Source organism: Hyperoodon ampullatus (genome assembly GCF_949752795.1).
Source record: "Hyperoodon ampullatus genome assembly, chromosome: 3".
Lineage (NCBI taxonomy): Eukaryota > Metazoa > Chordata > Mammalia > Artiodactyla > Ziphiidae > Hyperoodon > Hyperoodon ampullatus.
Window position 1 is genome coordinate 18,859,038 of NC_136916.1, and position 16,812 is coordinate 18,875,849.

Sequence of the window (16,812 nt, forward strand, 5' to 3'; positions counted from 1 at the left end):
TCAAATAATTGTTGTAGACCTGAAATTAACAAAATGTTATATTTCAACTATACCTCCATTTAAAAAGTATATATAATAAATATTATACCTATCTAATCTTACCTACTAGTTTAAAAGCTCCCTGAATAGATTTTTATACTTCTCCACAGCAACTCGCAGAGGGTGAATTCTCAAGAAATGTTTGATGCAGGAATGTAAACACAAGGTGTATGTGTAAAGAGTTACAGGTCTAAAAGTTTAACAAGATCTTTTTCTTTTCCTGCATGAGAATTTAACCCTTAGTTAACTTTCTGGATCTGTTCCCCTGGTAACCTGATAAGGTGGTATACGTATGTCCACTGTATCACCATACAACACGGCTTATGACTGACACATAGCATTTGTCCTGGGAGGACCGTAAACACCTGATAGAATGCGTTGGACTTTCTTTAGTGTAGGGACTCCCAGTATAAGGCAGGTCTCTTGTGGGGATGTTGGAAATTATGCCCATGGAGCTGTTAGAAGAGATACTGGTTTCCGTAGAACGTGCAGCTTTTCAGCCAGGGCTGCCCCTGCATCTTCCCAGTGTGGATCGTGTCCCCCTGCACCTGAGCTTTACCGCTGTACCTCCCTGCCTGCGTGGATGCTTCAAGAACTCCTGCAAAGGAGGAACCTAATGGTGCCCTGCTGGTAAGCTGTGTTTCTGTCCTGTATCTTTCTGAATCAAGCGGGGCCAAAAGCAGTCTGTAATAGTCTTATGAATCTGAATGTTTACTTGGACCTAGGAAGACACCTCCCCACCCAAGGTGGGCACTGCATCCTTACTCAAGTATAATTTTGAGGGAAGGGAGAAAACAGGGAGGGAACAAAAGAGAGGGAAGGAAGGTGAAACAAGGCAACAAAAACATCTTATTAAACACTGTTTAGGGGCTTCCCTGGTGGTGCAGTGGTTGAGAGTCCGCCTGCCGATGCAGGGGACACGGGTTCGTGCCCCAGTCCAGGAAGATACCACGTGCCGCGGAGCAGCTGGGCCCGTGAGCCATGGCCGCTGAGCCTGCGCGTCCGGAGCCTGTGCTCCACAACGGGAGAGGCCACAACAGTGAGAGGCCCGCGTACCGCAAAAAACAAAACAAACAAAAAAAACCCACTGTTTAGTTTCCCCAGCTTAGACTAATTTATCTAAAGATAAATACTGAGTTAGCTTCCTTCTCTTTGTTTTTCCTTAATACCCTAAAAAGATTACACTTAAAAATATTTTATTTTCTAAAATGAAAACTTAGATTTGTCAGGCTAATTAAACTACCGAAATGTAAAGTTAATGCAAGTTCCAAATTAGAAATAGCAAGAACAGTTTCTCTGTCGTGCCCACTCTGATCAGTTGGTAGTGACTACACAGCATGCTGTGATGAGAAGGATCCTAAGGCTGTGACCCATTTGAGAGAGAAAGGGGGCCGCGATCATTAATAATGTCTGTTCCAGTGCAGGACAGAAGAGTGACAGCAAGAGTGCTGGGGCTGTTCCTCTTCTAAGAAATACACTGTGTGCAATGCATTTTTAAACAATTAATTAGGAAATATTTGAGGCATAGAAGAAAGTATGCAGAATAATATGACAAATACCTGTGTATCCTCCACTCAGCTTCAGAAATAAAATGCTTCCAATATGGTTGAAACCTTGAATATTCTTCCCTAACTCAAATTTCCTCCTTACTGCAAATCAATCACTGTCCAAAGATGATATCATCTTTATTCATTTTGTTACTTTTACTATATATGCATATATCCCTAAAGACATGGTTTTACATGTTTAGAGTAAATTGGGGTGGTAACACATTGTATGTATTCCTTTGCCACTTGCTTGTTCTGCCAAACATTATATGTGAGATTCATCCAAGCTGATGTGTATAGATGCAGTGCATTCATCTTCACGGACGTCAAGATTTCATTTCATGGACCCAGGTTGCTAGTGCCATAGATGCCTGGTACATGCAAAAGCTAATTCCCTCTGGAGAGATGCACCCTCAAATCAGGCTTCACTGGATTTCTGAGATTGAAATCCAAAATCCCTGAACATAAACAATGACTAGCAGAACCAGACCCTCGGAAGTTCAAATAATGTAGATATATCAAATGAATATATAAAAATTTCAACACATTAAAGAGTAAATTTTGAAATATGAGAAAATGATTCACTGATTTAAAAAAAAGAGAGACCAGGTAATGAGAAGCTGGGAAGCTGGTGCTGGCAAAGGTATGGTTTAGCATGTCTGCAAACAAAATCAGGGTGTTTAAAGTACAATACGTTTTAAATTAATAAAAATAAGCCCAGAAAAGTCAACCAACTTACCTCTGAAAAATCGTTCCTTTCTGCTTTTTGCACTGCGGATTCTACCATCCAGTTCTTCAGCACGTATCTAGGATTAACAGCTTAAACAAGAGGGAAAAGTTCATCATGGAACAATAATTACTAAGTCGACACAGGCCATGTGAAATTACCACTGAAATGACATAACCTTTAAGAACTTTGCCGGAAGGCTCAAATGAGAAGAATGATCAGCATCAGTCAATTCTGATTGTTTATAAACAATGTACAGTATTTATTATCTTATGGTACAGGAAAAACTTTTTTTTCGCATCATGAGCAATATTATGTTTTACTTTTCTTTTCAGTGTTTCATCATTAATTTGGTTTTCACCATATTCAGTTCACTAAGCATTTTATAAAGCTGGGAGAAAGTAGAAGATTCATCCTGCAGCCCAAATGAAGGGAGGAAAAAGTTGCTGCTTTTAACATCTTCAAACACAGAATTCAGGTCTGACTCAGTAGGACTGCTTAATGCTGTTGTTGCCAAGAGCAAATAGGAAAGGTTACATGCAGGCAAAACTCTTTGTAAATTTATATTTTTTATAGTAACCATGCACTTTTTCATACTAAAAAGTATTATAGGGACTTCCCCGGTGGCACAATGGATAAGAATCCACCTGCCAATGCAGAGGACATGGGTTCAATGCCTGATCCGGGAAGATCCCACATGCCGCGGAGCAACCAAGCCTGTGTGCCACAACTACTGAGCCTGCACTCTAGAGCCTGCGAGCCACAACTACTGAGCCCATGTGCCACAACTACTGAAGCCCGCATGCCTAGAGCCCGTGCTTCGCAACAAGAGAAGCCACCGCAAGGAGAAGCCCGCGCACCACAACGAAGAGTAGCCCCTGCTTGCCACAACTAGAGAAAGCCTGTGCACAGCAATGAAAAACCAACACAGCCAAAAATAAATAAAATTAAATCTTTAAAAGAAAAGTATTATAATAATGGCACATTCCAGAAATTATGTCTTTATTTGAGATGAGACTTTTCCAAGATAATTTATCAACTAGGTGGAAAGGAGGGATGTTTATCCTCACTGGCCTGAAATTCTGAGAGGACTCCAGAAATCACTGTTTTGTGATTCTGAACAACATTTTTCTGAGTTACTTGAATGGAGGGAACACACAAATTCCACTTTGACTTGGTTTTAAAGAGCTGCCAAGACATGACAGATAATCTAAAATACAAGTGCCCTGTGACCCAGTAATTCTACTTCTCTAGGAATATAGTCTATGGGAACAAATTTAAACATTAAAAAGCATTATTTATATTAAGGAAAACTAGAAACAACTTAAATGCCTATTAATAGGGGACTGGTTAAGTGAAACATTACATACCCTTTCAAAGATATATTATGCAGTCATTAAAAATGTTACATTATAAAGAATGAAGTAGTCAGGGAAATGTTTATTTTTAGTGAAAAAAAGAAGGATCTAAAATTATACCATAACATGATTACTACTACATTTTCTCCTAATCAATACACACAGAAAAAGAGACAAGAAGTGTCAATAAATGCATCGAAAAGTGAATAGCAACTGTGGTTGAGTGATGGGAATCTTTTTATTCTTTCTACAAGTTTGCATCTTCCAAATTTTAAAGAATTCATGCAGAACTCTTTTAAAATAAAAACACATATACACAATAAATATATATAATCCTTAGACGAAAAGGAAACTGACATGCAAGGGAAATTGTGGAAGCAGTCGACTTAGGCAGAGGGAGAGTGGAGTCACCCAATTAAAAGTTTAACAAACTTGACCAACACTTTATAGAAACCTGGCAACGAAATACTGTTAAAATATGCTGGGACTTGTAGCTGCAAGCAGAAGTACTTATGTGTTGATATGTACAAACTACCTGAAATCAGAAAATTGTAGATCTGTTCATAGGATTCTTTGAAGTTATCTAATTCTGTACTTTTTTTTTAATCTCGTCTGGAACTTTTTCCCATTGCTCATTGTGGAAATTAATTTTTCCTTTCCTTGAGAGTACACTGTTCAGCATTTATTATTTCTCTAAAAGAATTCAAAGCTGCAGCCTTGAATTCACTAAATGTCTTTCATCTTACCATCTCATCCATCCTGTCATAACCAAACAAATCCAAATCCTGAAGACAGCCACGACATTTTCTTCTCTCAATTTCTTTTTTCTCTTAATTGCTGATATAGTCCATATTGAGCTGGCCTATAAATTCTGTATGATTGCACCAGTGAACATAAGTGGTTGGCAGCTAAATCCATGCTGATCCCCAAAGATTGATTACTCACTTCCTTGTAAAAACTCAACTTGCTTTTATTTCTACAATAGTGTCCTGAGTCAAGAAGCAGTCTCATCCTCTAACTTAACATGGAATATTAGTATCACTCTTATTTCATCAACATGAATCAGCCGCCCTGATGACACACACTAGCTCTCCACAGCAGTCCTAAGTAAGGCAAGAGTACTCCAGGACTTGAGTACTTCTGTCTTAACTTCTTTGATCTTCTTAGAACCCATGTTGCAAAAAGGACTAACTTCCCTTTTTTTTCTTCTCCAAGCCAAGTGTAGTCACATGGTAAACTGAAAGCAGTATATAAAGGTGATTTATTTTTAGCATTACCATTTACTACATGTGTATTATGGCCCAGGCACTGTAACAAGATAACTTACATATATTATTGCTCATCGTTACAACATCCCTGCAAAATATGCCCATTTTATAATAGCTAAGGGCCTTGAAAATTGGAAAGTTAAATATCTTTCATATTATACAGCAAAAAAGTGGCAAGATGAGGTTCATCTGTCAGATTTCAAAACTCATGTTCTTTCCACCATAAACCACACCACCTTCCTTGTCTCTCCACCATCTTTTAAGGCCATATTATTTTAACATCAATATGCAAACTTACTGAAAGCAGGGCTATCATAATCAAGTTAAAAGTCACCTGAAATTGGAAAGGCTCATATATGACACTTCAACTCAACTAAAATACACTCATCTAGAGTTTTTGTAGTTAAAAACAAGAGCTGAAAACTGGGAGTAATAACTTCCAGTAATTACTTCCTGTTGCTTTTATGTAATAATCCTTAAAGCTGGAAAAATCAAAAGGATTACCTACTTGTCATTCTTTTTCTTCTTTCAGAATCTGAATCATTCATGTTACTAAAAACGAACAGAACAAAGGAAAAATCAAAAGGATTGCCTACTTGTCATTCTTTTTCTTCTTTCAGAATCTGAATCATTCATGTTACTAAAAATGAACAGAACAAAGAACAGAATTAATCACTGTCTCCCCAAATCATATCTTTTTTCCAAAAGGGTGAGAATTATTTCACAAGACAAATATTGAAAAAAAATTAAAAATCACATTGAATCAGTGTCTGAAAGGAAGACAGAAAATCCTGTTTGATTAAACAATATATAAATTACTACCTTATTTAGTTATTTTAGATAATACCAAAACTTTTATTTTTACCAATTAAAAAAATACTTTTGTCTAAAAAAAAAATCTAAACTCTCTGGCACCTCTCTTTCCTTATCTTAAAACATAGTTTTCTGAAAATAATTTAACTTGTTCTTCATTACTCAGGGTCATCTTTATGAATAGCCCTCAACTGCCATTAAACTGTGACAGGCTATTTGCTCCTGTGCGTCCTGTGGTTTTCCTGTCTCTCCCTTCAGGCACCACTACCTGCAATTTCTTTACTCTTTCATGTTTGTTGCTTCCGATTCATTGTGACAGTTAACAAAGCAAAGTAACTTCTGACGATTGTATAAGATGTGACAATTTATAGACACTGGATGAAAGCCTGGGGAGCTCGCTCTCTCCAGAGCTTCAAGGCTTGGCAGACTTGGGCTCAGGACACAGGGGAACGGCATGATCAAAGTTGAGGTGAACAGAAGGGTGCTCTCTGCGTGGGTGAGATGTTACCAGACACTCCTCAGCTGGAGCAGACTTCCCGGGAATAAAAAGGAAATGTTGAAAAATGGAAAGGAAGTGAGGAATCTGATGGGTTGACGATGCTAAAGTAATACATTACATGCTTTCTCAAGAAGTGATTAGGTTACCTTACCTCTTCAGTCTCAAAAGGTACTGGGACACCCAGGCAGGAAAGAGTTTGTGCTTTGAGATCGTTTTCAATGCCCAGAATTGCTGGAAGAAAATACAGTAATAGACTGCTTATTAATACTTGTTCACTTTATTTTAACTTCATGTCCCTTAAATTATGTACTTTAACAATAATTTATAACATCCAGATTTCTCTTAAGGTTCTCTATTTCAAGTAGAAGTAGTACTAAAAAGGAATAATGTTTTCCTTTTCTTTATAAAACTTTCAACTCAGATTCTAATTCATGGAGATCCATGTAATGGCATGATTTAAGAGAAATAAAAAATATACATAGTTCTTATAAATAGACATTACATGTGAATACTTACATTATCAAAACCCTTTAAATAGGGAAAACTCACTTAATATAAAATTTACTTTAAAAATTTAATTTGCAACTGTGTTTTATTTAGTTATCTATTAATTCATTTAACATATATTTATGGAATGTCAACTATGTGCTAGGAACTATGTTAGTTGGGAAGGATAAAAAAATTAATAAGACATAATTCCTGCCTTTAAAAAGGAAAGTGTGTAAACAAATAAGACAATGCCATTTTAGAAGTGTTATAGAAATATACATAAAGGCTAAGGGGACACAAGCTATTAGCTCTAGTTAAGAGTTAGGGAGTTAAAAAGGTTTGAAATTCAGAAGACACAGAAATTAACTATTAAAATGATTAAAAGTGTAATCTCTCTCAAATTTTCCCAACACTCAGTAATTTAAATATTAACATCTGTCAAGAACTCGTTCAAATCACTTTAACATTACTTTGTCTCAGTTAATGTTAAATGTTAAATCTCACCTTAAATGATAATTAGTTCTGATAGCTCATTAATAATTTTTAAATTATATCAAAGATGCTTATTGGTTAACATTTGCTGGATTTCTTGCTGAATAGGTAGACATTCTTTTATTCAAACCACTCCTAAAAATGTAATTTATGACTATTACATACCTGTGAGAACTATATACAAATAGTTTTTATATATAAATAATTTTTTTTAGTTAACACAGAAGTCATGAAATATAATGAAGAAATTGAAATTTTAAAAAATATGGCTAGACTTTCATCTGAAAAATAATAAAAACAATGACTGCAATATAAAAGACTTACACCTTATAAATAGAGCTATGTTTCTAACAATCTATAATAAGTGGGAGTCTTCTGGTTAATACCCATATTATTCTATAAATGTAGCAGATTAGTATTGAAATAAAAAGGCAACACCTTTCTTAAAACTGAATTAAGAACAGCCATTTTGGTAACAGTTTGGCAGTTTCTTAAAAAATTAAACATAAATTTGCTAAACAATCCAGCAATTACACTCCTAGTATCTACCCAAGAGAAATGAAAATATGTTCACACAAAAACCGGTACATGAATGTTCGTAGTAGTATTTATTTGCAATAGCCAAAAAGTGGGAATGACCCAAATGTCTGTCAACTAGTAACTGGATAAACAAAATGTGGTCCATCCATATAAGGGAGTAATAAAGTAATAAAGAGGAAATAATATTTTAAGATGTACTTAAAAGGTCTTAAAAATAATAAAGAGGAAAGAACCACTGATACAGGTTACAACATGGGTGAACCTCAAAAATATGCTAAGTGAAGAAGCCAGACACAAAAGACCACATATCATATGATTCCATTTACAGAGGAGGTCTAGAAAGGGAAAAGAGACAGAAAGTAGACTAGTCATTGCTTGGGGATGGAAGTGGTAAAAAGGGATTGACTGCAAATGGGCAAAAAGGATCTTTTCAGAGTGATGGAATTGTTCTAAAATTGAATTGTGGCAATAACTGCACAAATCTATAAATTATTTAAAAATCATTGACTTGTACACTTAAAATGAGTAGAATTTTAGGGTATGTAAATTATGCCTCAACAAATCTGTTAAAGAAAACTGAGTTAAGAAAAAAGCCAAAAGTCACAAATTAATACCTGAGGAATGCTGAGCTCCTGTAACTGGCTTTGAGTGATCTCACTGAGCTGCCGAAATGTCATTGTAAAGTCAGCTTCTGTCTTTTCCATGAGCTAATGAAAATACTTATATTTAGCAACCTCAATTCTTGAAGAATATACGGAATAGTCATTCAAATGTTAATCAGGAAAAAGAGATAAAATGATAAAACTCACATATAAGAGAAATGCAATTAAATCATCATCACCCTTGTTTTTTCCAAGTAATCCCAATTTGGCTTTGAACAATTCTCTAAATCTAAAAGGAGAAATGTCAATTTGATTTGTTATTAAATTTCTCACTATTTTAAGAATTGCCCTCAAACCAAGCAGGATGCTTTAACATGTGTTAAAACAAACAAACAACAAACCTTGTATCATAAAGAATGGGATACCCCTCCAGAATCTGAACAGCACTACAGGGAGAAAAAAGAAAGCACCGTTAGACCTTGATTAAATGTTAACATTCTTGAATTACATTTTACATGAACAAAGTGAACCTTCTCATACATTAAATAGCATTCGATTACATACTACTGATTCTGATTTAGTAATTTAATTGTATATCATATCTTAGAGAAAATTGTCAATATAAATTTACTGTCTCAAAGATTTGGATACAGTACAGGTCAAATCAGGTAACTCCTGAAATATTACTATATACAATTAGCTTATAGGATAAATGTTAATATGTCTTTATAATACCAAAAGGGTTATATAAATGGCTCTTTTTGGTGTATTTTATTTTATTTTAAATTTATTTATTTTACTTATTTATTTTTGGCTGCATGGGGTCTTCGTTGCTGCACACCAGCTTTCTCTAGTTGCGACAAGCGGGGGCTACCCTACGTTGCAGTGCGCAGGCTTTTCATTGCGGTGTCTTATCTATTGCGGAGCACGGGCTCTAGGCGCGTGAGCTTCAGTAGTTGTGGCATGCGGGCTCTAGAGTGCAGGCTCAGTATTTGTGGCACACGGGCTTAGTTGCTCCACGGCATGTGGGATCTTCCCAGACCAGGGCTCAAACCCATGTCCCCTGCATTGGCAGGCAGATTCTTAACCACTGCGCTACCAGGGAAGCCCTGGCGTATTTTAAAAATTATCTTAGACCCAACATAAGGCATTACAGATACTTCACCCAATACAATAACATTTTATTTGCCTGAACATATGAAAATAGTGAAATACTTCATAAAAATTTAAAAATTAAAGTTATTAACCTTAAACCCATTTTTAAACAAATTATCTACTTCTTAACATTCTTAATGTATTTTAAATTATACAGATGCTGAACACACTCTGAAGCCCCACTCCCCTGACCTTCCTGACCTTATCTCCTATGACTCTTCCCCTTGCTTACTCTGCTACAGCTACCCTGGCATTCATGCTGTTCCTTAAACACCCATACATACTCCTGCCTCAGGACCTTTGCACAGGCTATTCCCTTGCCTATAGCCCTCTTCCCCCACATATCTCTGTGGCTGCTCCTGTTACTCCCTCAAGCCTCTGCTCAAATGCAGCCCCTGACAAGGCGTGTGAGCTGCAATAGTGCCCAACCCTATACCAGCCCTCTGGGTGTAAACACTGCTGCTTCTCTTCTGCCTTCCAGATCTTGGCAATTTCTCTTGTGGCCAACCTAACCCGTGACCATACAGGGAAGGGCATTTGTTGACCGGTTTAGCTAAGTTGATACAGTATAAGGCCACTACATGTATATGGCTATATGATTAAGTCCTGGCCAAGGTGAAATAAGGGAAGTGATGTGTGCAAATTCTGAAGTGTGTCCTTCAATATTGAGGACTTGCCTCGTTTCTTCATGCTCCTGCCTAGAATATGGATGTGATAGATGGTCCCATCTCAGACCATGAGGGCCACAAACAATGGATGGTGTCATAGAGAGCTAAAAGCAGTCTGGGACTCAGAAAACTGAGTCCCCATACCAGCCCTGAATTACCAACATGAATTACCATACTTTTATGTGAGGGAAAAATACACGTCCTTCTTGTTCAAGCCACTATTATTTGGGATTTCTGTTACAAGCAACTGAATCCATACTTTATCTAATATCCTACATCTCAATCAGAGTAAAATGAAAATATTAATGGTTATGTAAAATTTCAGAAAGTATAGCACCTATATACCCCATGTGAGTCAAATACTTAAGAAAGTAATCAAGGCAGAGACTTCAAGATGGAATTAAAAAAAAATAATAAAAACAATGTTAGTAAGCAGAAAAATGACTAGAAATGCAGAGAGGGGAGTGGAGTGTTAAGAGCGAAGACTCAAAATAGAAGAGACATACTTCAAGGGAAAACCTAGTAACAGTCTGAAATTCAAAATATTAAACTATCTTAGCAAAATGTAGCAGTTGGGTAATTAGAGGTAAAACAAAAGCATTCTAAAGGTCTCATTGGGATGGAGGGAAAAACAACGGGCAAATAGGAGCTTAGTGAGGGAAAATATTTGGAAACTTGTTCTCATATAACAGTAGAGAAAGTGGCAGAAAAACAAGATACTGTGAGGGGTGGGGGATGCAGTAGTTTCCAAATCAAAGTTGGGGGTTGGAGAGGAATGGATAAGCTCCTCAAATCATAAAAAGGTAAGGAGAATAGGGAGAAACTAACACGTAAAATAAAACACAATGTAAGACAGAAGGAATAAAATAAATCAATTATTATAATGTGAAAAGCCCACATACGTCTATTAAATCAGAAACCATCACATTGAGTTAAAACCTGGCTATGTTTTGTTTACTTTTATAAGAAACATACTTTAAAACAATGTGATAAAGATTAAAAAAAAAAGTGAGATTCAAGGCAAATACATACAACAAAAGTAAGCATGAATATTAATATCAGATAAGTTGAAATTGAGAGCTAAAAGTATTAATCAGGATAAAGGGGGGTCACTGTATTAGGATAAAAGGCACATTTTCTGAAGGAAATATAAGAAAAAAATCAGTATGTACCAATAATGGCATATTGCACAAATTCAAAACAATTAGAAAAGATTGCTTGCTAAAAATACAATTAAAGTGGGAGATTTTAATACATCTCTTATGAATCAAACTTATCTAATAGATAAAAAATAAACAGAATTATAAAAGACTTGAATAATATACTCAATACACTCAATTTGATATATTAAAACGTTTGTGCACATTTTTTATATGATCATGAAATATTTACAAAAATTTATTATGTTGGACCATAAAGAAACTGTAACACATTTTGACTAGATTTTACCAAACACGTTCTTTGATCATAAAAATATGGACAAAATAAGCCCAACTACTTAGAAATTCAGATACACACTGATAATAACCCTTGGATCAAAGAAATAAACCATGATTTCACAGCACCTAAAAGGCAATAAATAGGAAAACACTTTATCCTGATAACTATGGAAAAAAGCCAAAATGGTACCCCCCCCAAAAAAATATACACACATATATATAGTTTGAAAGCCTTTGTTATTAAGGATTAAATAGTATGGTTTTTAAAATGTTGTTTCTTGCTTTTCAAAAAATGATCATTATACAAATATATTTTCACACAGATTTAATTAGTAGATTTAGGATTTACTCACAGTTGCTTTTGCCCAGGATCCAGTAATGGGTTTAGAGCTTGTAACAACTTGTTTAAATTAAACATTCCAATATTAGCCTGATTTCCTATTTTATATCTTCTGTCATCATCAGATGTGTTTGGTACAAAATCTGTTTAGAGCAAAAATACTATTGCTTTACAGTGGGGATAATTATAATAGATAGTTTATTCATTTTTTAAAAAATTATTATTTATTTATTTGGCTGTGCCACGTGGCATACGGGATCTTAGTTCCCTGACCAGGGAGTAAACCCATGCCCCTTGCAGTGGAAGCACAGTTTTAACCACTGGACCGGCAGGGAAGTCCCTCTTTCTTCATTTTTAAGTTTATATTTAAACTTAATAAATTTATATATATTAGATAAAAATCTTTCTGACATTAAACGTTTAACTTCAAAGTAATGTAAATACTTAATACCCATGCACATGAAAATCTTTTAAAATATGATTATTTGCCTAATAGAGGAATACATTTCTAACCTACAAGAATTTCCAGGTTATCACACGTGTACTTCAAACTCCAACTTGATAGCATGTCCCCCACAAAGTCTGCTCTGATCCTTTTACAGATTAGTAAAGCAGGAGGTTAAGTTACTCATCCAAGGGCACAGATTAAGGATCAGATGCCAGAACTCAGACCCATGTCTGTCTGACAACACATTCCCTTCCTCCCGTTGTGTCATCTTCTCTAATATGTCATTTTTTGAGGGCAGAGGCCACAAAGGACTCAATACTGTATCCCTGTGCCACCTGGAAGATTGAGAAGCACATAAAATGACTGTTTTATGAATGAACCCAATTCTTTCTACCACCCCACTACTGAGTTAGCTATAATGGTTTATCTAAAATAAACCAGTGATAATTTTCTTAGTGAAATAAGGAATATACATATAAATCATACACACCTGGATTATAGGCCTCCATAAAACCAAATGGACCATAGTCAATTGTAATGGATAACAAACTGAAGTTATCAGTATTACAAACACCTAAAACAACAACAACAAAAGATGCCCAAAACATGACAAAATAATAAAGCATTTTTAACTGTATAAAATTTATACAGAATAGGAAAGGTCATGAAAATGCATTTGTTTTAGAAATGAAACAAATTATCAATTGAAAGTTTAACTGGTGAAGTCAAATAGCTTAATATATATTAAAACTGTATTTTAAAATTAAATTTAGCCTTTCGATGTATACTTCCTCCACAACCAAAGATGTCAAATACTACAGGAACAAAAGGCCCAAGAAATGAAAGCTCCTCTCATTTATCCTGAATTTCTAGCATTTATTTAAAAATATATGTTATTTGGAATGGAATTGAGACTACTAAAGAAACAACATTAATTAATTTTCAAAGGTTGTGAGAGGGGGAAAAGGTAAAAATATGGATATGTAACCCAGAACAGTCCTTAGCTGCAGACCACCAGCAGTGTGTGGGGAGGGAGTGTGACCTCCTAGGTGGGGGAGCGGGTCATGGATAGGGGCGGAGTGTGAGGCCGGAGAGAGGCAGGGAATGCATACACCAGCCCAATATAGGATAGCTGGACATGGTGGCAACAGTGTCCAGTGTAGACAGTTTCAACCTTTTTTAGAGCAGGATGACCCTGCTTATCAAAATGTTCAGTGCATATATAGACTCGAATCCAGCCAGTCCACTTTCAGGAGTTTATCCTCAGAAACTCACCTTCGAGAATGTAAAGATATAACTTGCATGGTGGTCACTGCCGCACAGTTCATAACAGCAAAACCTCTGAAACACCCCCCCTGCTCACCACCCCACCCACCACAGTGAGACCCAGCGAGGATGTAATTAAAGCAGATTTCAAGAAGTTTTACAATGTGGGATCCCCCTTTGGCATTTATCTAGAGACCTTAGTACATATGTGACTTGCTTTTATTTTAAGACAGTTATTCTTAGTTCAGGCAGATATTCCTTCCAATGTAACCCCACACGGTGAATGGCTTCAGACACACACAAGCCAGCCCTACTGTTTTTGTAGGGGATATATGAATACCATCGAAAAAAAGTCTAGAAGTGAGATAAAATGGTTAATAATGATTCTCCTGGAGAACAGAACTCACATGCACTTCTGTATATTTTAAATTCTTTACCATAAGCATGTAGTGCTTTTATGGTTAATGGTTTTTTAAGAAGCTTTTAAAAGACCTAATATATACTCACAAGGTTAAAAAGCTTTACAGGTAACAACATTAACAGGTCGAGGATGCTTATTCTATTTTGCGTATCTGTTCCATTCAAAATCATTTTAAACATGAGAAAATTGTTTCTCTCTTGCTAAAAATAAATTCATATATTATAAATGTTATTCCTGCTCATTGGCAGGAATATTTTGAAATACACAAAAAAGAAGTCTTCTGCTTCAACAAATTAATTCTACTTTCTCATCAGAAGCATGAAATGTCAGGAGATTACTTACCATGAGCAAAACCAACAGACATCCACAAGGCAATAAGCTGTGCCGTCTCAGACACCACAGTAGAAAAAAAATCCTAAAATGAAATTTAGAAATTTTTCAGATTTTTCAGTAACATATGTTCTTTTAGGATCTTCTGATTTCCAACATGAAAGGTGTTCTCAAAGGTGGGCCAAAAGATGACTAAGATGGAAAGTAGTACATGTAAGAAAACAATGGAAGAACATAGAGTTATAGATGCAGAAATAATATATACAAGGCTCAGGCATAGTATTATGACCAGGTTTTCTTCATGTACAATAAGAAAAGGAAAAACATTAGAATTCAGCACAGGGAGTTAAATGTCAGCAAAACGCATTATTAAATTATGAAATGAGTCACCAAGAAAAATAAAGGAATTTCCTTCTCTGTGGCTGTTAAAAGAAAGAAAAAGTTAATGAAGATCAAAAACTTTCCACAAGAACAGAAAATCACATTGCCTATTATGTATGTATTTATTTTAGAACTACTACTATAGAAATACCTATATATCCAACATGTGAGAAAACAATGTATGTGACCAAGTTACAAATGCTGCTCAAAAAATAATGTATATAGTCAGGATGTAGTCACACCTGTTCTCTTTTTCTAGATACCTTTCAAACAGAACAACTTCCTTATCTATGTCTTGTTTACAAGGTGGTTCGTCGACGCTTTCTTTTTTTTTTTTTTTTGTGGTACGCGGGCCTCTCTCACTGCTGTGGCCTCTCCCATTGCGGAGCACAGGCTCCAGACGCGCAGGCTCAGCAGCCATGGCTCACGGGCCCAGCTGCTCCGGGGCATGTGGTATCTTCCCAGACCGGGGCACGAACCTGTATCCCCTGCATTGGCAGGCAGATTCTCAACCACTGTGCCACCAGGGAAGCCCCGTCGTCTCTTTCTTTAACAAAATGTTCAAAATGCTCTACATTTCCTTTTTTAACTTTAGATTTTTAAGTGCTAAGTTGTAACCACTAATGGTGGCCGGCCAATGATAGAAAACAGAGTACTGTCCTTTCTTTTAAAAAACTTACCAAATATCTGTTAGGTTCCTTGACATCTACTGAGGGGAAGTGTTCCTGTATGATGAAGTCTAATAACATCCTGGAGATAAAGGGGAGATAGCATCAGTGTTCCTCAGAATACAGTATTGAGTATCCAATCATCTCAATCCACTCCTGACATTCATGAATTCATTAGATGCATGCTTATAATTTTAAAAAGTAAAATAAGATTTTACTCCCAAAACAGCCATAAAGAAATATTTCCTCAATACCAACCACAACTGGAAATATGTTTCTAAGATCATATTAGATGCCATCTTATTATGTTACAAATTCAGATTAATTCAATAAACATCCATGGAGAACCTCCAAGCGCTAGGAAAAAGAATGACAGACCCAAACCCAGACATTAAAGTGCACACAGTCTATTAGGGGAGAAGAACATCTGAAGAAATAATGACATTACCATATAATACATGCAATAATAGAAATATATAAAAAGTATAAAGATAACAGAGTAGAGAATGATTATTTATGTGTGGAAGGTCATGTAAGGTTTCACAAATAAGATGTCAAATAAATTGGCCAAGGTTTGAAGTTAAAATATTTAAGTTGTATATGTATCCCATGTTTAATTCCTTGTTTTAACTGACTAATGAGTAACTATTGATACTAGTGTTTATTGCATTGGATAAGAGAGAATCCTGAAAATAACTGGGGGTTATAGATATGACTTGGGAATTATTAAAGTCCAATAGGAGTGAGTTTGTTTAGAGTGGATTAGAGAATTGTTTCAGGCACTTGGGAAACAAAAAGGAATACATACATAGTCATGTTAGCCAGTCCAGTCATTTTAAGGATAAAGTGCTCACCAATATACAACAAATGTCATAGAGATAAGTGAAATATAACTGAACTATGACCACCAGATAGAACAATTTCAGTGACACAGTGAATCTGAGCAGAAGTGACCCAAAAAAACAAATGAGAAGTGAAAATGCCCAGTGAGAGAAGACCTCTTTGAAGGAACCATTCATCTGTCTTCCCTGAAGAAATCTCCAGTAAGGTTTGTTCTTAACTGCTTTGTGCAATTTCAGTCTGTTCTTTGTTTGCTTTTGTCCTGTTGAAGGGACTGAGCTTCATGTCTGGGTCAAGCCAGTATGAAACAGGCATCACACACATGTCAAAACCAGAGTCCAGGAAAGAAGACATATGAGACAGAGGACGCATCCTGGTAATCCCAGAACTTGGAAGGGAATTGCAGAATTGGGGAGTTTGAGTCACTTCCACCCAGGTGTCTGGGTAGCACAGAGGCCCTCAGTTCCAACTGGGTTGCACAC

The 16,812-nt window shown here is 36.0% G+C and overlaps 1 protein-coding gene across 1 annotated transcript in view; it reads right to left on the reverse strand.

The window, feature by feature from the left end:
• LOC307050595 (protein adenylyltransferase SelO-like) overlaps window positions 1-16,812 on the reverse strand; it is a gene marked incomplete at its 5' end in the record, with an annotated part of 28,493 nt that overhangs the window by 945 nt on the left and 10,736 nt on the right. The window contains 10 exons of the mRNA XM_079700709.1: window positions 2,326-2,405; window positions 5,536-5,579; window positions 6,403-6,482; window positions 8,387-8,479; window positions 8,582-8,663; window positions 8,776-8,820; window positions 11,990-12,119; window positions 12,915-12,998; window positions 14,454-14,526; window positions 15,503-15,572. Coding sequence (XP_079556835.1) covers window positions 2,326-2,405; window positions 5,536-5,579; window positions 6,403-6,482; window positions 8,387-8,479; window positions 8,582-8,663; window positions 8,776-8,820; window positions 11,990-12,119; window positions 12,915-12,998; window positions 14,454-14,526; window positions 15,503-15,572 — 781 coding nt within the window. The remainder of the gene's footprint in view (window positions 1-2,325; window positions 2,406-5,535; window positions 5,580-6,402; window positions 6,483-8,386; window positions 8,480-8,581; window positions 8,664-8,775; window positions 8,821-11,989; window positions 12,120-12,914; window positions 12,999-14,453; window positions 14,527-15,502; window positions 15,573-16,812) is intronic.